General features: G+C 41.5%; 1 protein-coding gene across 1 annotated transcript; it reads left to right on the forward strand.

Moving 5' to 3' along the window:
* The first annotated feature begins 396 nt into the window (after positions 1-396).
* LOC124511673 (zinc finger protein 345-like) lies at positions 397-22,307 on the forward strand. The gene is given in 6 exon segments (XM_047079062.1): positions 397-415; positions 1,874-2,019; positions 7,301-7,427; positions 7,925-8,024; positions 20,139-22,246; positions 22,249-22,307. Coding segments are annotated over 6 exon segments (2,559 nt in total).
* The last annotated feature ends 1,712 nt before the right edge of the window (positions 22,308-24,019 follow it).

Genomic DNA, 24,019 nt, shown 5'->3' on the forward strand with positions numbered 1-24,019 from the left:
TTTGTGCAGTCCAGGCACATACTGAGACAAGTTCTTAACAGATGTAGTTAGAAGTAGAGAATACCAGTTGATGTGGTTGAAAGGAAGAAACCTTCACACATAACAGAGAGGGAGTAACTCTTCCCTAACATGGCATAGGATTGTACACTGACATCTTTTAAGAATTACCTCAGGTCTCAAAGAGTTTTAGTATGCAACATTAAGGTGTTAACAAAATAGATTTTTACAAGATGTCTCCTTAAAGCCTCCTGGTAACCACAAAGCAAAACGTGTAGTAGATACACAAAACATAAAGAGGAAGGAGTCAAAGTACACCACTCTAGAAAATCAACAAATCACAAAGAAAAAGACCAAATGGATAAGAAAGGGGCAAGTAATTGTACAACAGCTAAAAACATGGAAAACAATGACAAGAGTAACTCCATCCATACCTATGTCAATACTTACTTCAAATATAAAGGGACTAAATTCTCCAACCAAAAGATACATTGGCTGAAAGGAAAGAAGTACACAAACTAAGGATATGTGCTGCCTTCAAGAGACTCACTTCAGCTGTAGGAACATACTCAGGCTGAAAGCTCAGGTGTGGAAAAAGATCTTCCATACCAATGGAAAATGTCTTCAAGAATTCTTTCTTGGCCATCAGCTCTGGACCACCCCACTATCACCCCAAAACTTGCTCATTCGCATGTATCAGGGAAAGCTCCATTTGTAAACGCGTGTCCTTCTGTGAAGCAGAAAGGAGGAGAATGTGCAAATTTACAGAAACTCTGATCAGTGGAGAAGGCATGGATTGAAATCTGGACAATAACCATACCCATGGTTACTGTGTTTTGCTTGCTCACTTCCCAAATGATTCCCAATAGGATCATGTGTGGAGTTTGCATTAATAATCATTGCTGCTACTCTCCCCCTCAGATTCCCTTATCTGGTGTGGGTGGGAACAACAGTGTTGTTTTAGTGAAGTGTTCCAGGGATTTCTGTTATGGGATTTTTACATCAATACCCAGGATTCAGGGATTTGTTTTCTCACTGATTCAAAGAATAAAGAGGTGGACACAAAATGAGCAACAGGCAAAACTTTATTAGAGTATAAGAGAGGAAGAGTAGTAGGAAAGCTCTCTTTACAGAGAGGGGGCATTGGAATGTGAATACCAGTGACAATAGATAGGCAAGGGCCTTTGTGGCATAAAGTTCTGGTCTCTTCCCCTTCCCTTCTGCCTTGTTCCTTCTCAAGTCCTATGCATACTGGATTAACAACTCCAGGTGCTGGGTTTTCCCTTCCTGATTGGTTCATTTCCGTTGCAGGAGGGGTGGTCTATGGCCATATTGCTCCTTGTGGGTTTTAAGTTTTATCATCTACTACTGGTTTTTAGTTAGGTCTTTAGTCAAATTCCTCAGGGGGAATAGGTGGTGTCTGTCACATTCTCAAGAGGAACCTTGCACCTGAGTGGGTTTGCGGTAGTCAGACATTCTCAGCATTGTTCCAAAATGTGTTTTCCCCACCCAGGACCTCAGGTCCTAATGGTTCCCTGTCTCCCTACTGAACCCTATCTTTTCCTACCAAATGCTAAGGGAAGCCAGAGTTAAGCAGAAAGGCTTCCCATTAATTTATCAGAGTTGAGTGCGGGCTTTGGCTCAAGGGTCTCCTGTACAGGAGTTGGGGAGGTTCAGGTCCATGTAACACACTGTTCCTATGCTCAAGCAGAATTTGTGGGCTTCTGTGGGAGGGGAGCCCCCCCCCCCCCCCACAAAGCAGAGACAGGAAACTCAGAGGCTGGTCTTCAGGTGGGATACCATAGTTTCTGAATAGCTCCTGACACAAATGATGAGGAACTTGGGTCTTTTTTGCATTTCAAAGCCCTGCCTGCAGGTGACCAGGCTACTGGTGAAGAGGGTGAAGAGGTTGCAGTGGTGGCTTTAAAGGCATTTGCTCCCACTTCAGCTGGGATTTCTCCACAAAAATCTTCTGAGAAAAATCTTGAAGAGGAGAGGAAAGGAGAAATGGCCAATTCTCAGGTAAGCCTTGAGTCCATTGCAAGAGGACCTGTCACCTTGTTCTCAGGATAATCCATGCATGTAGAAATTGCAGGGCACCTGGGTGGTTCATTCAGTTGAGCATATGACTCTTGATTTAGGCTCAGGTCTTGATCCCAGGGACCTGCTATCCAGCCCTGCATCAGGGTTCCTTCTGAGCTAGGAGCCTACATAAGATTTTCTCTCTCTGAGTCCCTGTCCTCCATTTGCATGCATTCTCTCTCTCTCTCTCTCTCTAAATGAAACAATTGTAAATACCAATGGTTTTATTTGTTTAGTTCTTATGGTTCTGTTTTAGGTTTTCACCTAATTTTTTTTAAATTTTTTTCAACGTTTACTTTGTTGAGACAGAGACAGAGAGCATGAACGGGGTAGGGTCAGAGAAGGAGGGAGACACAGAATCCGGAACAGGCTCCAGGCTGTGAGCACAGAGCCTGATGTGGGGCTAGAACTCACAGACCATGAGACCATGACCTGAGCCGCAGTCGACGCTCAACAGTCTGAGCCACCCAGGTGCCCCAGATGTTCCCCTAATTATTAACATTTCAGAAATGATATTCCAGGTTATGTCTTCAGAACACTCCTCCCCTATATCCCAGAGACCTCTCTCCCTTTTCTCCAACCTGGCTTCTAGTAGGGCAACAGCAGTTGTCACTTTGAATTAAATTCCTACAAGTATTGAAAATATTCCCTTTGTGACAGATCCAGAGAGGAAGGTGTTGAGGCCAAGTGTCCTGTTGCTGATCGGGTCTGATCCTGGCATAGCAATCAAGGAAAACCATTCCCATGTAGGTCTTATCCGAATGCTTTCTCTGCCCTGGGTAGAGGAGGATTATGAAAATGCACAAATACACAAGATGGATATGAGGCACAGAATAATTTAGAATGTTCATGTTCTTGAGGATGTGAAAAAGCTACTTTAAGATATCCTAGATATTCCAGGAGATGACAAGTATATGCGGTAAAGTCTGTATACATCCACTGTGTCCTTAACTTGTTTATATTGTGATTTACTGTTTGGGGTCACAAGAGCACACCGGCGATCCCTTGTCCTGAGGTGTGCCTTAGGCACTGATATCCATTTGTTTCCTTACAGCTGATGTTACCTTCTATCACTTGGGTTTGTGCTCTCTGCCAGATTCCTCCCCTGTAATGTTCATGTTTTTCTTATCAGTTGTAATGATTTCAGCCAGATTCCCTGAGCAATTTCCAGACACCTTCACATTTAAACTGGAAATATCTTTCTCCTAGCTTCACTTTTCTTGTATTTTTTTTACCTTGTAGCTTTTTTTCTTTTTTAAGTTTTTAAGTTTATTTTGAGAGAGAGAGAGAGAGAGAGAGAGAGAGAGAGAGAGAGAATGAGTAAGAGCAGGGTAGTGGCCAAGATAGAGCCACGTCCCAAGTAGGCGACACAGGGTCAGCACTGAGTGGGACATGGGGCTCGAACTCACAAATCAAGAGGTCTTGACCTCAGCCTAATTCAAAAGTCAGAAGCTTGATTGAGCCATCCAGGCACCCCTGCCTTGTAGTTTCTGAGGAGGAGGACAAATGCAAAAGGAATGTGGATAAAATTAAAATTTCTCACAACTTACAACCCCCGGAGAAATACTCGAGAGTGGCCAAGGAAGATATTCCTCAAGGAATTCACAACTGCTTTAATGTTGATGCTTTCCTAGAGGCAAACAGCAAGCTTAGCTTCACCCTAGACAGAATTCCAGATCCTGGAGGTCTTCTCTAACATATGAAAGCCCTGTAGAAACTTATATTTCTTCCCCCCCCCCAACTTAAAGTATATAATCAACAGCTCCTCTCAATCACCCTGCAATTCATTCTTCCCACAGATCCTATCCCTGTGCTTTTACACAAACAGCCTCGTTAACCAAAAAGGCTCAACACTATTTCCTTGAACGTTGTCTCCTGGCCCACATCACATGAGTCACCACCGGACAATGATACCCTCAGTGTTGTGTAGTAGATATAATGACCTCTACATCGAGTTCTCAATGAGTCAGACCTTCATCCTGTAGCTTTTTGTTTTGCTCAATAGTCATGACACACGCATACTCTATTTACTTCTGTGTATTTCAGAAAAAGAAAGAAGAATCACATAGTACCAAGAATTACCATGTTTGAGTGTCTTAAAATCCTGAAATAAAACAGCACAAATGATGAATGAAATAAAGCTTTCAATGAGGGGCACGTGCATGGCTCAGTTCATTAAGCATCAGACTTCCACTGAGGTCACGATCTCACCAATCCTGAGCTGGAGCCCAGCATCAGGTGAACAGGAGCCATGCCTCTCCCTTTCTCTCTCCCTCTCTCTCTGCCCCTCCTGGTATTCTCTCTCTCCCTGTCTCTCTCTCTCTCCTTAGTAATAACTAATTAAAAAATAAAATGTAAAAAAGCTTTCTTTTTTTTTTTTTTTCAACGTTTATTTATTTTTGGGACAGAGAGAGACAGAGCATGAACGGGGGAGGGGCAGAGAGAGAGGGAGACACAGAATCGGAAACAGGCTCCAGGCTCTGAGCCATCAGCCCAGACCCTGACACGGGGCTCGAACCCACGGACCGCAAGATCATGACCTGGCTGAAGTCGGACGCTTAACCGACTGCACCACCCAGGCGCCCCTAAAAAAAGCTTTCAAATAAAAACTATATTAGCAGATCATGGAGTACTACAGTCAAGACAACTCTTGAGATACTCTGTGGTGCCAGATAGTTTATTGAAGTAGCACAGGGCAGGACCCGTGGGCAGAAAGAACTGTACTTTGGCTGCATGAAGCTTCTATGTTCAAGGGGAGGGTAGGTGCACAGAGTGTTCAATCACAAATGTTTCTTTAAATTTCTACATGTAAAACTGCTTCTGCAAGATTTCTCTGGTGCTTACCATTCAGTTCGATATGAAGCAGTGGTGACATGTACCCGTGGTCATGAGACCCTGTAAAAATGTACTAACCAGGGATACGCAGGTGGCTCAGTCACAGCCTGGAGCCTGGAGTCACAGCTTGGGGTTCTCTCCCTGTCTCTGCTTCTCCACCTTTCACACCGTGCTTACCCACGCTCTCTTTCACAATATAAGTAAACTTAAAGAAAAATGTAGGAACCAGCCTTTATTTGATGAATGTCCAAATAATACAACTGTATGTTAGCTTTCTGTGCTAAAGGTGAAAATTTTTCTGATTGTATCCCTCATCATACTAGAGTCAGAAATAACTGTTGTCTTTGTATCTTAAGGTGTGTTTGTGTTGATAGTGTGAGTAAAAGACCTAAGCATCATTATCTACAATTAGTTTTATGAGTTTCATGTCACTGAAAATGTTTGTTTTTGAGAAAGAGAGAGGCAAGGGTAGAGAGAGAGAATCCCTAGCCAGCTCCAGACTGTCAGCACAGAGCCTGAGGTGGGGTTTGTACTGGTGAACTGTGAAATCATGACCTGAGCCAAATTCAAGAGGTGGACACTTAACCACCTGAGCCACCCAGGTGTCCTTCATTGAAAATGTTTCCTAGTCACCAGTATACTTTTCTACATTTAATATCTATACAACTTCTTTGAATATTTATGGATGTGAGCATGGAATGTATAAAGGTGATCAATTTTGTGTGCATACCTTCTTTCCATCATTCTTCAGGTTTGACACCTGCTATGATCATTTGGTTAGGGGCCCCTCCGTATATTTTGGGTGTCATTTTAGGTCAACTCCAGGTCAGATGACCTGGGTTAAAACCTGATCCCTACCACGTACTGGATGCTTGAAAAAATATTCACCTGGAAATAGAAGAATAATGTGTCTGTTGTCTTAGACTATGATTTATTTTCCAATAAGTTATGAAAAACTCTGAATGCTCTCTACTAACCAGGAAATGCTTGGAAAGGTTTATTGCCATTCTTGCTATTCTAGTAGAACCTGTAATTGCTATGAATCCCATTCAGTTCCAAATTCCCCAAAAGTTCTTGTCTTTGAGTTCTTCTTCGTTATTGAAATATGTATCTCTTGGCCCATAGACTAATGCCTTGTTAGAAATGCAGACATCTACCCCACCCTAGAACTCCTGAGCAGTATCTGCATTTTAACAAGATCCCCAAGGTCCTGTTGTGAAATTCTAATTCATATTAGAATATGCTAAATACATTTGTCACTCCCCAGAACTTTCCATTGAAGAAATAGATAGCACATGTACTGTATGATGTAAATACAATATACAAAATGTATATGCCTGTGTTGATGCCTTCATTTTACAAATTCTCTTGAATAAACACAGTATTTATAAAGGCTCCTACCTCCAAGGTAAAGAATATACTAGAGCATAATACTGGGTGACAAATAATCTTACCTCATCAAGCAGGAACCTCACCTAAGCCAGAACCAGTTCTCCTGATCTAACTGAACAGAAGTTCAGTCGTTGGTGAATCACAAAAAACTATACCAGGTGAGGATGTGAGCAAAGCAAAAATGATTTACAAGAAACAAGGAAATCACAGGGAGGAACTTCCAAATCAGATACTCACGGAGGAAGGGGGAATGGTGTCCTTTCATTTAGGGTTAGCGTGGATATCCAGAAAGGGGAGGCCATCATCTTATGTCAAGTGGAGTATAAGGTTGCACATAAGCCTTAAGAGAACAGTTGTGTACATACTCTGCATATTTCATAGGAAATGAGGTTTGTGCTCCTCCTTGGGTGAGATTTCAGGATTATAATGAGGTAAAAGGGAGCTCCTGGGTGGCTGAGTCCATTGAGCGTCCTACTCTTAATTTAGGCTCAGGTCAGGATGAAAGTCCTGAGATCAGGCTCCACTCTGAGCATGGACCCTGGTTGGGATTCTGTCTCTCTCTCTCTGCCCCACCCCCACTTGGGCACGCTCTTTCTCACTCAAAGACATAAGATGTAAAATATAATGTATGTATGAGATGAAGGTAACTGTACTCACTCCGTAGCTTAGTCTATTATGCATTTGCTTAGGTGTGAGTCAGGGGTTAATCTCCAACTGAGCTCATCCAAGCTCTTCCTCAGGGCAGTCATTACCTTTTGTTGGATGGTTTCTGTTTCCACTACAGGAGGCTATACCCATGGGGAGTTTTTTGTGAAGTAAAAGATAAGATAGAAAAAGAGGTTAAGTACAATGTGGAACTAAGATCGGTGGGTACAAGCACAAGCATTAAAGTCAGGTCTTGGAGGCCGGCTGGTGACATTAACTGCCTCTTTCATTTGACCTAGCATTAGGAACTCTGCCTGTGGCCACTTGATAACTGTGTTTTTTATTGCAGGGATTGCTGACATTCAGGGATGTGGCCATAGAATTTTCTCGGAAAGAGTTGGGGTGCCTGAACCACAGTCAGTGGGAACTGTACAGGGATGTGATGTTAGAGAACTACGGACACCTCCTTTTCTTGGGTGAGGATAACTCCTTCCACATGGCCCAAACCACACTCAGGGATTTGTTCCTTCCCTTGAAGACTGTCTCTTGGAATCTTCCTCTTTGCATGACTGGGATTCAGATCCCTGCAGTCAGGGAAAGAAGTAGGGGTTTGTGGATGTAGAGAAAAATCTCCACGGTGTTTCCTTTTCAGCTTTACCTTCCCTTCCTTAGGGTAACATCATCATTTCTGTACATTAATGACAATTCTAAAGGCTGAGTAGCATACAACGGTATCTTTTTTGTCTTAAATACCGATTTCTACTCATTATTGTCATGGTAGTACTCGGAAGTGGAGGTCAAGATCTGAACATGGAAACTTCATCCTGCGTGTTCTAAAGAGGATGTTGGCCCACAGCATTTGGGAAATCATTTTCAAGCTTCTATTCTGTCCTCTCTGCTCTACTAAGCACAATAGTGGATCAAAACTTAGAATCCCCAACCACACTCACATTCTTTTTTTTCTAATAAACAGGTCTTGTTGTGTCAAAGCCAGACCTGGTCATCTTTTTGGAACACAAGAGGGATGTCTGGGCTGTGAAGAGAAAGGAGACAGTAGCTACACACCCAGGTAGGTGGAACTGAAGCGGATGACAGAGGTGAGGTCCAGTCGTGAAGGAGGAACTGGATCTCAGAATGTGGTTGAGCAGCTCTCCTTGAATGGAAATTAGGTTGAAAAGGCCAGTTTCAGGGCTCTTCCTCTCACATGGGACATCTGCTTTCCAACATACCATGCTTTCCGTTCTCTAAGGATTCTCCTTCAGTTCCACTGAGGGTTCTTCACATCCACAGTGAGGTCCTCCATAATCTAACTGGTTCTCCATTTGCTTTGAGGTCTTGCGGAAATCTCTGTATTTCTGAGGAACTGTACACTAATGCATTTCTGACTTCGTTTTGCTTCTTGTGTGAAGTGTGTCAGGATAGTGGTGGGCACCTTGAGGTGAGGTGCAGAAATCCCAGGAACGCTAGAGGGAGACATCACAAGTTTTCGGGTTGATCCTCTCCAGGATTAAGGTGGCTTTCATTTTAATCATACAAAATACAGACCCAGTAATCACATCAGGTGATAAAGCAACTCCCTAATACGAGGAAATCTCATTCTTTGTTTCACTTCAAAAGTTCATTTCTTGGGTTGCCTGGTTGGCTCAGTTGGTTAAGTGTCTGGGTTGAGCTCAAGCCATGATCTGACAGTTTGAATTTGAGCCCTGCATCAGCCTCTCTTGCTGTCAGTGAAGAACCCATTTGGGATCCTTTGCCTCTCTGTCTGTCTGGCACATGTTCTCTGTTTCTCAAAAATTAATATTAAAAAAAAAAAAAAGAAAGTTCAGGATGCCTGGGTGACTCAGTTGGTTAAGAGTCCAACTCTTGGTTTGGCTCAGGGCATGATCTCAGGGTTTCTGAGTTCAAGCCCCACATAGGGTCCTGGGCTGACAGCCCAGATGGTGCTTGGTTTCTCCCTCCCTCCCACCGCCCCTCCTTCCCTCCCCCTCTCCCTGCTCTCTCTCTCTGCCCTTTCCACACTGCTCTTTATCTCTCTGTCTAAATAAACTTTCATTTTCTTTGTATTAAGTAAAATAAGAAATTTCCACTCAATGGTTTGCATTCCTCAATGGTGAAATAATTTAAAGAACCTATTATTTTCATATAATTCTATATAAATTAATGCCATAGGGGAGCTAGGATATTTAGAAGTGAAAACTCACAGCCTATAATAAAGTCTCAATTGTTACTTTATTTCTTAATTGAATCCTTTTATGCACTTATCTTGTATAATATGAAGTCCCTGTGACTTTGTCATGTTTTCACTCTGAGTCGTTGTATAAGAGATTCCTTTATGATGTGTTATATCAAAAGTCCTGATATACCATGGGCATTTGCTTAATAAGAAATGAGGCAGACAATTAGGAAACGTCCTATGTTTAGAAAAAGAGTTAATTATAAATGTCATTTCACGTGAGAAAAAATCACTTATTATTTTTTTACTTTCGTCAGAATGTATCTGAATTTAATACCAAAGATTTTTTTTATAAAGCGATTGTTGGCCTATTTTACATTTTTGATTGTGTTTGTTTATTTAGAAATGAAAGGTTTTGGGGCACTTGTGTGGTTCAGAGGGTTGAGCATCTGACTCTTTGATTTCAACTCAGGTCATGACTTCATGGTTTGAATTTAAGCCCTAAGTCCAGTTCTGTACCCAGTGTGGAGCCCGCTTGGAATTCCCTTCTCTCTCTTCCTCTCTCCCTTTCTCTCTCAAACTTTTTAAACATTCACAAAAAAGAAATGAAAGGTTATTGTTTCCTTGATTCTAAAGGATGGATTATAGGGGACCTGCGTAGCTCAGTTAGTTAAGCCTTCAACTTCAGCTTAGGAAATGATCTTGCGGTTTGTGACTTTGAGCCCCATGTCTGGCTCTGTGCTGAGAGCTCACACAGCCTGGAGCCTGCTTCGGATTCTGTGTCTGCCTCTCTCTCTAAGTCTCCCTGGCCTGTGCGCACGCGCTCTCTCTCTCCCTCTCTCTGTCTCTAAGATACATACACATTAAAAAAATGAACAATGGATTATACCCTGAAATCTGTGTGATAGGAAGGAACTATTAACATAACACATTGTGTAATGTCTTAAGTGCTTAATTCACAACAGTTTTCATTAGAGGTTTCCATGGTTGATTTTAAGGAACATTCTTGACAATTGTAATGCCCGTGAAGACATGCCAGTAATTGAAAATGTTCCTTTTTCATGGGTACACAGTCACAGTTGAAAATTAGAGCTATAGCTAGGGGAGCCTGGGCTCCGGTCATGATCTCACAGTTCAGGAGTCTGAGGACTGCTTTGGGCTCTGAGCTGACACCGTGGAGCCTGCTTGGGATTCTTTCTTTCTCCCTCTTTCTCTGTTTCTCCTCTGCTTTAGGAGAGCATTCTCTCTCAAAGTAAGCTTTAAAAAATATCTACATTTATCATGGACCTCTGTTAAATACTTGATCATTTTTATGTAGAATTTTTTGGGTTACATTTTGTCTGGTCTTGCCATTCCATAATAATGTGCTTCCTTTTGCATGGAACTTCCCACAGCATTATTTAGGTGGGACTTTGCTATTACCTTTGTATTTTGTTTTAGAGTTGCAATTTCTTTTTAATTTTTTTTTATGTCTTATTTTACTCTTGAAGGCGAGAGAGAGAGAGAGAGAGAGAGAGAGAGAATGTGAGTGGGGGTGGGGCAGAGAGAGAGGGAGACACAGAATCTGAAGCAGGCTCCAGGCTCTGAGCTGTCAGCACAGAGCCGATGTGGGGCTCAAACTCATTATCTGTGAGATCATGACCTGAATGAAGTTGGTTACCCAACCGACTGAGCCACCCAGGTGCCCCATAGGGTGACAATTTTCATTTCCTAATGTTTTTGGACAATGTAAGTCTAACTCAGATAAGATCAGCTTTATGCCCTTTGCTAATAAAAGTATCTATGTACTTGTAGCAGTATTACCTATGCATACTTGTGACTCATCTTGTGTATTTCTTTCCTTGATTAGTGGTAAATGAATGTTGTATCCTGTTTAGGTGAGTTATCATGCTAATAGAATTTCATCATGTATTCATTGGTGAATGTAATGTCTGTATGTATTTTCATTCCAGTTACCTTAGAGATTACCTAAAGCATCTTAAAGGTATAACAAACCTTTATACACGCTGTAGTGCAGAGCTCAACACAGGGCTTGCTTTTTTTTTTTTTTTTAATGTTTATTTATTCCTCAGAGAGAGACCAAGCCCACACAGGTGATGGGCAGAGAGGGAGGGAGACACAGAATCTGGATCTCCAGGCTCCTTGCTGTTACTAGCATAGAGCCCAATGCGGGGCTCCAACTCATGAACCCCGAGATCATGACCTGAGCTGAAGTCCAACACTTAACCGAATGAGCCATTGAAGCAACCCTCAACTCAGGACATGAATTCCCAAACTGGGAGACCATGCCTTAACTGAAATCAGGAATTGTACACATAACCGAATGAGCCACCTTCATGCCCCTAACACACTGTTTTAAGCCGATAGTGTCAATTTTATACAAATCTTCTACTTGTCATCTCTGCACCTGCAACCACTTTATGTTGATGACATCATAAATTCTATTTTTATATTGCATATATTATTACGTAGATTTGATTTTTATGCTTTAAGAAAAAGACTGTAGCAGAAATAAATGTGACATGTCCTACCTTGTTAGAACACTACAGGTTTCTATAATTGTGTAAATATTTATACTTCTCAGAGCTTTAGGTTATCATGTGTTTTCAGTTACTGTTTAGAATCTGTTTAGTTCAATAAGGACTTTAAAAAAAATTTTTTTTTAATGTTTATTTATATTTTGAGAGAGACACAGGGACAGAATCTGAAGCAGGCTCCGGGCACTCAGTCGTCAGCAAGATAGTAACACAGGGCTTGAGGTCACGAACCGTAAGAACATGACTTGAGCCAAAGTTGGACACTTGGCAAACCGACGCAGCCAGGTGCCCCTAGAAGGACTCTCTTTAACATTTCTTATAGGGGCGCCTGGGTGGCTCAGTCGGTTTGCGTCCAGCTTCGGCTCAGGTCATGATCTCACAGTCTGTGAGTTCGAGCCCCTCGTCGGGCTCTGTGCTGACAGCACGGAGCCGGGAGCCTACTTCAGATTCTGTGTCTCCCTCTCCCTCTGCCCCTCCCCTGCTCATGCTCTGCCTCTCTCTGTCTCAAAAATAAATAACATTTAAAAAAAGTTAATAAAACATTTCTTGTAGGACAGATCTGCTGATAAACTTAGAGGGGTTTTGCCTTGGCAAAGTCTTCATTTCTACATGCATGGAAAACAGCTGTGCCAGGTAGGGCATTCTTGGTGGACATTTTTTGATCTTTCAGTATTTGAATACATCGTTCAATGCTTTTCTTACTATAACACCTACCGAGAACCCCACTAACAACCTTGTATGAGCTCTGTTGTACAAGATAAGTTGCCTTTGTCAAGCTTTTCAAAATTCTCTTTTCACTGGTCATTTTTGGTCAGTTAATTACAAGTGTGTTCATGTCCTGTCTTTTTTCCTTCAATTTTTATTTACATTTTAATTAAGTAATATGCAGTGCAATATGGATTTCAGTATAATTCATTCAGTGGCTCATCATTTGCATACAGTGCTCATCATAACAAGTGTTTTCCTTAATAGCTATCACCAAGCAAACTGTCCCTCACCCATCTCCCGCCATTGATACTTATCCTACTGTGAATTTACTGTGCTTGTGAATTTGTCTCTTCTTTCCCCATACAGGGGAACTACAAGCCTTTAGTTCTTCATGGAAACTCCCTGCCCCCGTTCACTCTGCTCTCTTTATGGGGTCCCCATAATGTACACATTGGTCCACTTGTAGGTGTCCCATGTATCCCGAGTCTTTGTTCTTTTCCACATTTTTCTTTGGTCCTCTTAGGTAATTTAAAACAAGGGGTCTCCAGGTTGCCCAGTTCTTTCTTCTGCTTGATCAAGTCTGTTGCTGACTCCTTAGTATATTTTTAAATTCGAAGATTCTCCACTTGAGCTCCCAAATTCTGGGTGATCGTTTCTTATACTTTGCCTCTTTGGGTTTACATTTTGGTCATGCATAGTTTTTCTGCTCTCATTTAGTTGCCTGTCTGCTTTCTTTTCTTCCTCCATGGGCATCTTTATGATGTTTTCTTCTTGAATTCTTGGTCATACCATTAATACTTCCTAATTAATTCAAGGTCAGTTTTGGAGATTTATTTCATTCCTGTGAGTGAAACAAGTTCTTCTATTTCTTTATGGCCTTGTGGTCTTTTGTTGAGATTAGTGAATTTAAGAAAACAAACTCTGGGTTTAGGCTTACGAACTTGTTTGTACAGGAGAACACAAGTAATTGGTAATGTCTGAATTTTTGGAATTTCCCAGTTTACGGAAGTATAGTTACTTCTTTAGAGCCCATGATACCTTCCTCTGTTGTCCTCAGCTCTGTAGTCTCTCCAGTGTGTAAACAAAAGCTCACCTGTTGTCTCAGCATCCATCACAGTACATCCAGCAGGTGTCCTCATTCCCTCTGCTTCCATGTTCTGCATGACAGAAACAAGTCCCTCAGGCACCTGCAAAAAAGCCAGATCACTGAACATAGAGGTCACTCCTGTGTTTTCGCCTCCTGATGAGAGGTAACTGTTTCCACACAGTGTTGCCAAGGAGTGTCAGGAAGGGTGAGTAGCTGTTGTGGGCCAGTGTCACAAACTTTGTCTCTTTGATGTTTTTCTTTGTCTTTTGTACTTGCCTGCCTGGGTGGGGTTCTCCTAATTGCCTTCTGGAGCACTCACAAGGTAATTTAGTCCATTTCTGTCTCCATGGAGGAGCAACTTCCCGGTCCTCCTTATTTCTCCACTGCTGATGTCCTGTGATGGGTGTTAATTTTGCATATTAGCATTTTAACATGTATGCATGTGAGTGTAGTGAGAGAACTAGTTGTGTATCTTTTACTTGTGTCTTTCCGTAATACCATAGGCCTATTGGCAAAGTCAGGTAAGGAATATTCATTTTAAAGAGTGATGTAGGAATAATGAGATACCACCGCACACCTGTCAGAATGGCTAACATGAACAACTCAGGGAACAGTAGATTTTGGCAAGCATGTGGAGAAAGAGGATCTCTTGTGCACTGCTGGTGGGCATGCAAACTTGTGCAGCTACTCTGGAAAACAGTATGGTGGTTCCTGAAAAAAAAAAAAAAAGAACTACCCTGCTATCCAACAATTGCACTACTAGGTATTTACCCAAGGGATACAAGTATGCTGTTTCAGAGGGGCACATGCACCCCAATGTTTATAACAGCAGTATCACCAGTAGCCAAAGTATGGAAAGACCCCAAATGTCCATTGATGGATGGATAAAGAAGATGTGGAGTGTATACACACACACACACACACACGTATATATACATACATATATACACAATGGAGTATTACTCGGCAATCAAAAGTAATGACGTCTTGCCATTTGCAAGTCCGTGGAGGAACTGGAGAGTATTATGCTAAGCCAAATTAGAGAAAGACAAATATCATATGACTTCACTATATGAGGACTTTAAGACCCAGAACAGATGAACACAAAAAAGAAGGAAAGAAAACATAGTGTAAAAACAGGGAGGGGGACAAGACATAAGAGACTCTTAAATATGGAGAACAGAGGGTTATGGGAGGGGTTGTGGTGGAGGGGTGGGCTAAATGGGTAAGGGGCATCAAGGAATCTACACCTGAAATTATTGTTGCACTATATGTTACCTAACTTGAATGTAAATTGAAAAAATAATAGAAAAATTATAATGAACAAAAAAAAAATACCTCAAGCACCCTAGAGTATACTCTATACTGGTTATTTCTTTGCTCTGGCATTTTCTGTGCCCGTGATTGTCCTCATACTTGCTCACTCATGTCCCAGTGTACCTGCCCCACCAACATGCATCGAACCATGTTCCATCCAGCAAAGGAGGCAATGTAAATCTGAGAGGACTTAGAGAACTGGATCTGAAGTCTTTCTGTTTCCATTCAGGGAAGGCCCTCCTCCCCAAGTCACTACTCCCTCCAAGTCTTGGACCAGAATTGTGATATATGGGTTAGGCTAATTAGAAATCATAGCACTGGTGGACACATAAGATATTTGCAAACTGCTCCCGTTCTCTGAACTGTTTCACAGCATTTGACAAAAAGGCCATCACACTTTGCCCTGAAATTAGCCCTTAAATTTAGGATATCCTTAAATGTAATGCACGGGGATTTATTCTACATGCACATGGACTGCTGAGGAAGAACCGCATAAACCTGCAGTTACTGGTGGTCTTAGGGTAAAAGCCAGCAAGTACAGATTTATAGTGAGAAGGCTATATTTGGTCTCTTTACAACATATAACATGTATTAATGTTTTGTACAGATTGTGTTATTAGAGTCAGGTTTACTAATGAAGAAAGTAAACCTCTTGTGTATGGTGAGTGTGAGACCACACGAGCATGATCACAAACACAGATTTCTAAGAGTCACTTATCTGTGGCCAAGTCAAGGATGATCGCTGACTTAGTTCCTGCAGAGGCTGTGAAATTTAGCTTTCATCAGAATCATCTGGAGTACTTGTAAATTTTGGAATAGTACTAGAAGGGTACTGGAAGAAGAGAAAAGGAGGTAGAAAACATATTTTAAGGAATAATAACCAAAAAATCCCCTATTCTGCCTAAGGAAACAGATCCAGAAGGCACAGGGGCACCTGGGTGGCTCAGTCAGTTAAGCGTCGGACTTCAGCTCAGGTCATAATCTCACAGTCCGTGAGTTTGAGCCCCACGTCAGGCTCTGTGCTGACAGCTCAGAACCTGCTTCGATTCATCTTCAGGGTCTGCTTCAGATTCTGTGTCTCCCTCTCTCTCTCCCCCTCCCCTGTTCATGTTCTGTCTCTCTCTGTCTCAAAAGTAAAAACTTAAAAAAAGTTTTTTTTAATAAAAAAAAAAAGATCCGGAAGGCACAGAGAACTCCCGTTAAAATCAACAAAAGCAGACCCAAGATATATTAGAATTAAATTTTCAAAATACGGTGATTAAAAACTCTTCAAAGCAGGAAGACATCTTTCACTTATCAGGGAGAACCATAAGGTTACCTCGTGATTTTTCAACAGAAACTTGGCAAGCCAGAAGGGAGTGGCATCATCTATTCCACGTGCTGACTGGGAAAAATAGGCAGCCAGGAATTCTCTATCCAGCAACGCTACCATTCAGAAGGGAAGGAGAGACACAGTTTCCCAGACAAGCAAAATCTCAAGGAATTCCTCACCACTGAACTAGCCCTGCAGGAAATGTCAAAGGGGAATCTTGAAGTGCAAAGAAGACACCAAAAGTGACACAGAAAAAGGACCAAGAAAGTTTCTAGAAACAATGACAAAACTACTAATAAAATGGCAATAAATATGCATCAATAAATACTATCAATGAAAACATACTGTACACTCCAATCAAAACACATAGGGTCTCTGGATGGAATAAAGCAACCAAACAAAAACAACAAAAAATAAACCCAGGCCCATCTTATGTGCTGCCTACAAGAGACTCCATGCAGACCTGAAGACACAGATACAAAGTGAGGGTGATAGAGAAACCTTCCTCATGCAGATGAAGGTCCAAAGAAAGCCAGAGTAGCAATACTCAGGGCGGACAAACCAGATATTTTGTTCTTGTGTGGCAATTACCCCGCATTGGTACCAGGGTAATGCTGGCCTCCTAGGGTTATTTTGAATGGGTTCCTTCTATTCTATTTTTAAGATTTTGATGAAGAGTGCCCTAAATTTTGTTTTCTTTTTAATGTTTGTTAGAATTGACCAATGAAGGCAAGAGGCTATGGGCTTTCCTATGCCGGGAGGTTTTTTATTCCAAATTCAACTTGTATATTTGTGATGGTCTAAGAAGATTCCTTATTTCTTGAGCTCAAAATTCATTTCTCAATCTTGGTAACTTGTGCGTTCTTTAAAATTACATTTTTTTCTACTTTGTCTAACTTGTTAGTATATCATTGTTGATAGTGATCTGTTATCACACTATATATTTCTGTGGTTATCTGTTGTGAGGTTTCTGTTCCATTTCTCCATTTGGTGCTTGTTTCCTCTCCTTTTTTTCCTGGTTAATGGAGTTAGAGAATTTCCATTTTTGTTTGTTTTGAGAAACCTGGGCATTATTTTCCATGTTATTGTTTATTCTGGTCTCTCATTTCTAATTTTTAAGTTTTTAGTTTTCTTTGTTTATTTATTCTGAGCGAGAGAGAGCACACATGCAAGCTGGGGCAAGGGGCAGAGTGGGAGAGACAGAATCTTAGGCTCCTCACTGGGAGTGAAGCCCTACCCGGGACTTGATCCCACAACTCTGGGATCATGACCTGAGCTGAAATCAGGAGTTAGACGCTTAACAGACTGACTTACCCAGGTGCCCCAACTATTTTATGAATTTCTCATTTTTCCTGGTATTTCCTTCTCCCCCTGCAGAGCTGAATGTGGGGCTTGAACTGGCTAACCACGAGTTTGTGAACTGAGCCAAATTCAATTGCTCAAACGACTGAGGGGCTCAGGCACCCCTGTTGTTGTTTTTAATATTTATTTGTTTTTGGAAAGAGAGAATCCCAGGCAGGCCCTGTACGGACAGCACAGAGCCCGAGAAGGGACTGGATGTCACAAACCATGAGATCATGAAAGGAGCCAAAATCAAGAGTCTGATGCTAACCTACTGAGTCACCCAGGCGCTCCTTAAAGGCAAAGACCGTTTTGTGTGTTTCATCCACATTGCAGAATTTGGGTTCCCAATTCTCTAGTTTACATTTGCACACACATTCATTGCCAAGTGATTGTGGGAAGGGTGCACTAGCTGAGGGAAATTTGGGAGAGCCACAACTGCTGGCCTATGAAGCAGACTCAAGCCAGAAATACTGAACTCAGACTATGTGCCTTAAAAGATCAGCAAAATAGTGCCAATCATTCTGGGTGACCTTGGGGAGAAACAGGCATGCTTGCTATTGGGGGTGAAATTATCTAAGTAGCTGTGGAAGGCAATTTGGCAATATCTAGCAAAATTATGTATACTTTTTCATCTCTTCGCTAACAGTTTTCCCTCAAATTTACCTACACAGTACTTGCAAACTTGCACAACAGTGACCTTCAAGTATTCACCACCCCTATGTAAAAGCCAAAGATTGGGAACAACCCAAAATACTTTGGTAGAAAGCCAATGAAATGGAATAATGCCCAACTATAAGGAAGGAGGAAAATAATCTGCATTTATAATTGCATTTAAAAAAAAACACACAATTTGGAGAGTACCTAAGGAAAGAAAGCTTTGTATTTTGGTAGAGTATTAATAGGTGGATACATGGATAATTATACGGATAATAATTTTATAATCCTTTAAATGATAGGAGGGAGACATTTCTATCATTTTAAGATTCTCAGGGGCGCCTGGGTGGCGCAGTCGGTTAAGCGTCCGACTTCAGCCAGGTCACGATCTCACGGTCCGTGAGTTCGAGCCCCGCGTCAGGCTCTGGACTGATGGCTCAGAGCCTGGAGCCTGTTTCCGATTCTGTGTGTCTCCCTCTCTCTCTGCCCCTCCCTCGTTCATGCTCTGTCTCTCTCTGTCCCAAAAATAAACGTTGAAAAAAAAAATTAAAAAAAAAAAGATTCTCATCCTTAGGATCTATTAAAAACTTGAAAGTCAGTGTAAATATTAGTGTCACCTAAGAAAATAGCTTATTCCAATAAAGCAACAACCAGTATTCTCCCCTTGGACCGTAGTTCTCATATCACAATTGTTGGCAGGTGTTCAATAATATCCTGCCCAATGCCATTACATTCAAAATGTGCCCAAAGCCATAGAAAACCACCGTGAGGTGACCAGGATCTACTGGCTAGCTCTTACCTGGAAACTGAGATGCTGCTTGCCCACAGTCTACCTCATCTCAAATGAGCCCCTCCCCAGACGATGGAGGCTTGAGCCCCAGTATTGCCTCTGGTCCTGGCAACCAATGATTCTGCCAGGACAGGCCTGCAAGGACCAAATGTTCAAGGCAGACCACCCGTTGTACATAATCAAGCCCTCTTACCCTGTGGAGCTGTGCCAACTTCCCCTCCTGACACTCCAAATACGAGGAAATCTATCTATGTCTAGTTCTTCAAAATCAGAGGCACAGTTGTTGTAACAATCATTTCTTGGGCATGTGGAAAAGAGGAGAATGATCTTTCCTCCAAAATCTTGGGCAGGAGCTGCTTTCTGACCACAAGAGTACTGGTACAGTTCTCAAGGCTGTAAGGGAGGGCGTCAAAATGCCATTGTGGTACATGCCTGGGCTCTTGCTCTACTCTCCAAATGAACTTGAACAGTGTGCCAAATTGCACCTTTCTTTCCCCCAGGTACCCAAAATCTCTATGCTGTGTTAAACACCCCAGATTGATATGTAGGTAGGTAAGTAGGTAGCTAGGTCGCTAGGGAGACAGACAGACAGATGTCTTCATGATGGAGTCCTGGTACGTTTTATATTTTTTGGAAAGTCATAACCATTCTTTGTTATCTACTTCATGCCAGATAATTATCTATTGTGGGCTAGATTTATTTTTATTTCTATGGGATCAGTTACACTGTGTCTGCCTTCACTTCTTCACTTCTGATTTTAGTTAGTCTTCTCTATCATTCTGACTTCATTAGAGACAGGTCTGTTGACTTTGGGGGTTTTCTGAACACCAACTTTTCAGAAGTTGGTGATTGTTCCTATTTTTGCTTTATTCTACAGTTTTCATTTCTGTCTTAGGTTTCAATTGCCTTTCTTCTGCTAATTTTGAGCACATACGGTACTTTCTTCACTTTCTGAGAGACAAGAACGTGATTTGTGCTACAGCAAGAGATGCTACAGAATTCTCGACTAAGCTATGTGGTCAATGCCTTGTGTGCAAGTTTACGTGTCCATGGAAGAAGGAAGTCCTGGTGATTTCTCCTTAGCTGTCTTCCTGATATTCTGATTGATTTTAAGGTTCTATATTAGAAGTTGTCAGGACATTCCTCTGAGAGTAGTACCCCAGAATGATTTTACTTTTCTCTTTTTTGATCTCAGTCAGCTATATTTTCACATGGCACCGAGACATTCCTGCCACAGTCATGCATTGACGCTTCGTTCCAAAAAGGGTCATGAGTAGATATAAACACAGTTCCCTTGGGAATGTACACTTAACGACAGACTGGAACAACAAGGTTGAGGAGAATGAAGGGCAAAGGTATCTGGGGACTCCTTTTCCAGAGAACTGTGATGAATGTAATAAATACGGGGAAGTCTTTTATCAAAGCGCCAACCTTATCCACACAGGAGTATCTATCCCTAAGAGAGAGAGTCTTTATAAATATATTGAATGTGGGAAAATTCTTAACCAGTCTTCCAATGTTGGTGGTCATCAGAGGATTCATGAGGGAAGAAACCATTGCAGATGTAATCAACCTGGGAGCATGTTTAGTCATTCATCAAGATTCAGTACAGGTCAGACAACTGGTACAGGAGAGGAAAGTTATATAGGTAACGTATGTGGCAAAGCCTTTGACCACCAGCAACTGCATACTGGACAGAAACCTTACGAATGTGAAGAGTGTGGCAAGAGCTTTAAATTGTGCCCAACCCTTACTCAACATAAGTTAACTCATATTGGAGAGAAACCTTACCAATGTACAGAATGTGGCAATGTCTTTAACCAGTTCTCAACCCTTACAGGATATCAAAGAATTCATACTGGAGAGAAAACGTACCAAGATAAAGAAGATGGCAAGTCCTTTACCCGGCCCTCATCTCTTACAAGACATCAAAGAATTCATACTGCAGAGACACCTTCCAAAGGTAAACGATGTCGTAAGACCTTTAGGCATCATTCACAACTTTCTGAACATCACAGGATTCATACTGAGGAGAAACCTTATCAATGCAAAGAGTGTGGCAAGGCCTTTAACTGGCGCACAGCCCTTAGGAGACATCACAGAATCCATACTGGAGAGAAATCTTACCAATGTAACGAATGTGGCAAGGTCTTTGGGTACCTCTCAACCTTTACACAACATCGCAAAATTCATACTGGAGTGAACCCTTACAAATGTAACAAATGTGGCAAGGCCTTTTCCCGCCAGGCACATCTTAATGTACATCACAGAATCCATATTGGAGAGAAAGCTTACCAATGTAAACAATGTGGCAAGGCCTTTCGGTACTTATCAAACTGTATAAAACATCGCAGAATTCATACCAGAGTGAAACCTTATAAATGTAAAGAATGTGGTAAAGCTTTTAACTGGCACTCAGCCCTCAAGACACATCACAGAATTCATAGTGGAGGGAAACCTTACCAATGTAAACAATGTGGCAAGGCCTTTACCCGGCCCTCAGCCCTTACAAAGCATTACAGAATTCATACTGGAGAGAAACCTTACCAGTGTAAAGAATGTGATGAAGGCTTTTACTGGCACCCAGCCCTTAAGTTACATCAGAGAATCCATAGTGGAGAGAAACCTTACCAATGCAAAGAATGCGGCAAGGCCTTTTCCCGGGCCTCAGTCCTTACAGAACATCACAGAATTCATACTGTACAGAAACCTTACCAATGTAAAGAATGTGGTAAAGCCTTTAACCGGCTCTCAGCCCTTAAGACGCATCGCAGAATTCATACTGGAGTGAAACCTTACCAGTGTAAAGAATGTGGCAAGGCCTTTTCCCGCCAGGAACATCTTGATGTACATCACAGAGTCCATACTGGACAGAAACCTTACCAATGTAAAGAATGTGGCAAGGCTTTTGGGTTCGTCTCAAACTTTATACAACATCGCAGAATTCATACTGGAGTGAAACCTTACCAATGTAAAGAATGTGGCAAGGCCTTTTCCCGCCAGGCATATCTTAATGTACATCACAACATCCATGTTAGAGAGAAACCTTACCAATGTAAAGAGTGTGGCAAGGCCTTTAAAGGGCACTCAGAACATACTCGCCATCAGAAAATTCACAGTGGAGAGAAACCTTACCAATGTAAAGAATGTGGCAAGGGCTTTAACAAGCAATCATCCCTGAGACAACATGAAGGAATTCATACTGGACAGAAACCTTACCAATGTAAAGAATGTGGCAAAGCTTTTAACTGGCAATCGGCCCTTAAGAGACATCACAGAATTCATAGTGGAGAGAAACCTTACCAGTGTAAAGAATGTGGCAAGGCCTTTTCCCGCCAGGAACATCTTGATATGCATCACAGAGTCCATACCGGACAGAAACCTTACCAATGTAAAGAATGTGGCAAGGCCTTTTCCCGCCAGGCACATCTTAGTGTACATCACAGAATTCATACTGGAGAGAAACATTACCAATGTAAAGAGTGTGGCAAGGCCTTTAAAGGGCACTCAGAACTCACTCGACATCACAAAATTCACAGTGGAGAGAAACCTTACCAATGTAAAGAGTGTGGCAAAGCCTTTAACTGTCAATCGGCCCTTAAGAGACATCACAGAATTCACAGTGGAGAGAAACCTTACAAATGCAAAGAATGTGGCAAGACCTTTACGCACCACTCAAGCCTTACCAACCATCACAAAATTCATACTGGAAATTGACCTTACCAATGTAATGAATGTGGCAAGGCCTTTTCCCCCCAGACACATCTTAATGTACATCACAGAATTCATCTTGGAGAGAAACTTTACCAATGTAAAGAGCGTGGGAAAACTTTTGATTACTGTTGAACTTTGACTTATTAACACAGAATTCATACTAGAGCAAATCTTCTAAATGTTCAGACTATGACAGAATTTCTAAGGACTGCTCCACTGTTATTCCACATCAGATAATTCATAGTGAGAGTAATGATACCCATTGGGAATGTGGCAAGATACCAAAGCAAAGCTTAATCCCTGATTCTTCATCAGAGAATATATACTGGAGATGATCTTACCAATACAAAGAATTTGGCAAGCCTTTTAATCAGTACTCAAGCCCCATCCAACATCAGAGAACTCATACTGCAGAGAAAACTTACAAAGAATGTGGTAAAAACGTTTCAGACTGCTCAAGCCTTACTCATTACCATAGTTCCTGTTGCACAGAGACGTTACCAATGTAATGAATGTGGCAAACCTCTAGCTGGACCTCACAACTGCCTCAGTATCATAGTTATGATACAAAAACAAAAGTATAACATGTAAAGGGAGCGGCCATGCCTTTAACTGGAATTCAGTCATGACTCAGTATCTCCAAATGCCTACTTAGGGATAATGTATGAATAAGGAAAGACCTTTTTAAGTATACACTTTGGAAAACAAAACCATACAGAGAGGAAAGTAACCTGAAAGATATAGTTAGTCATCTAATTATCTGAACATCAACTGTCAATAAATGTCACAATTCACAGTAGAAAGGAGTACATCGGTCACTGTGTTCAGACATTATTCTCCATAAAAATAGTTAACCATATGGGATAAAACAAAGTTGAACACTTAGATATCGAATATGTGGGTATGTCTGAAAATAGACTGGGCTTTTTTTTGCATAGGAATAAGTAATTTCAATGTGTTTTTGTTTTACCTGGGCCCTCTTTAAGATGTTGACTACAAGTATTAATGTATTTGTGCTCCCAAATCACTTCAGAAAATTCACTGATTCCCAGTGGGTGTTGAAAGTATGTGGCTGATTCTTCCTGCATCAAAGATATCAGATGCCCTTCCCTCTTAGGTGGGACTCCTGCATACCTGATTTTCCATGGAAGATGGAGGACAATATCATGTACAATCTATGAACAAACCTAACTGGAGTTGTCACTTATGTTTCTAACACTGATGTAAGATATTACGAAATGGGTGTTGTGAACGTCATTCTTGAACATTTATTAAAACTGAAAACGTTTCTGAATGTTACAAATAAAATGTTTTGTTTATTGGTTTTGTGCAGTCCAGGCACATACTGAGACAAGTTCTTAACAGATGTAGTTAGAAGTAGAGAATACCAGGAACGCCTGGGTGGCTCAGTCGGTTAAGCGTCCGACTTCGG

This window comes from Lynx rufus, unplaced genomic scaffold (assembly GCF_022079265.1).
Source record: "Lynx rufus isolate CCGP_SWC_20201006 ecotype Redwood Valley unplaced genomic scaffold, mLynRuf1.p SCAF_16, whole genome shotgun sequence".
Lineage (NCBI taxonomy): Eukaryota > Metazoa > Chordata > Mammalia > Carnivora > Felidae > Lynx > Lynx rufus.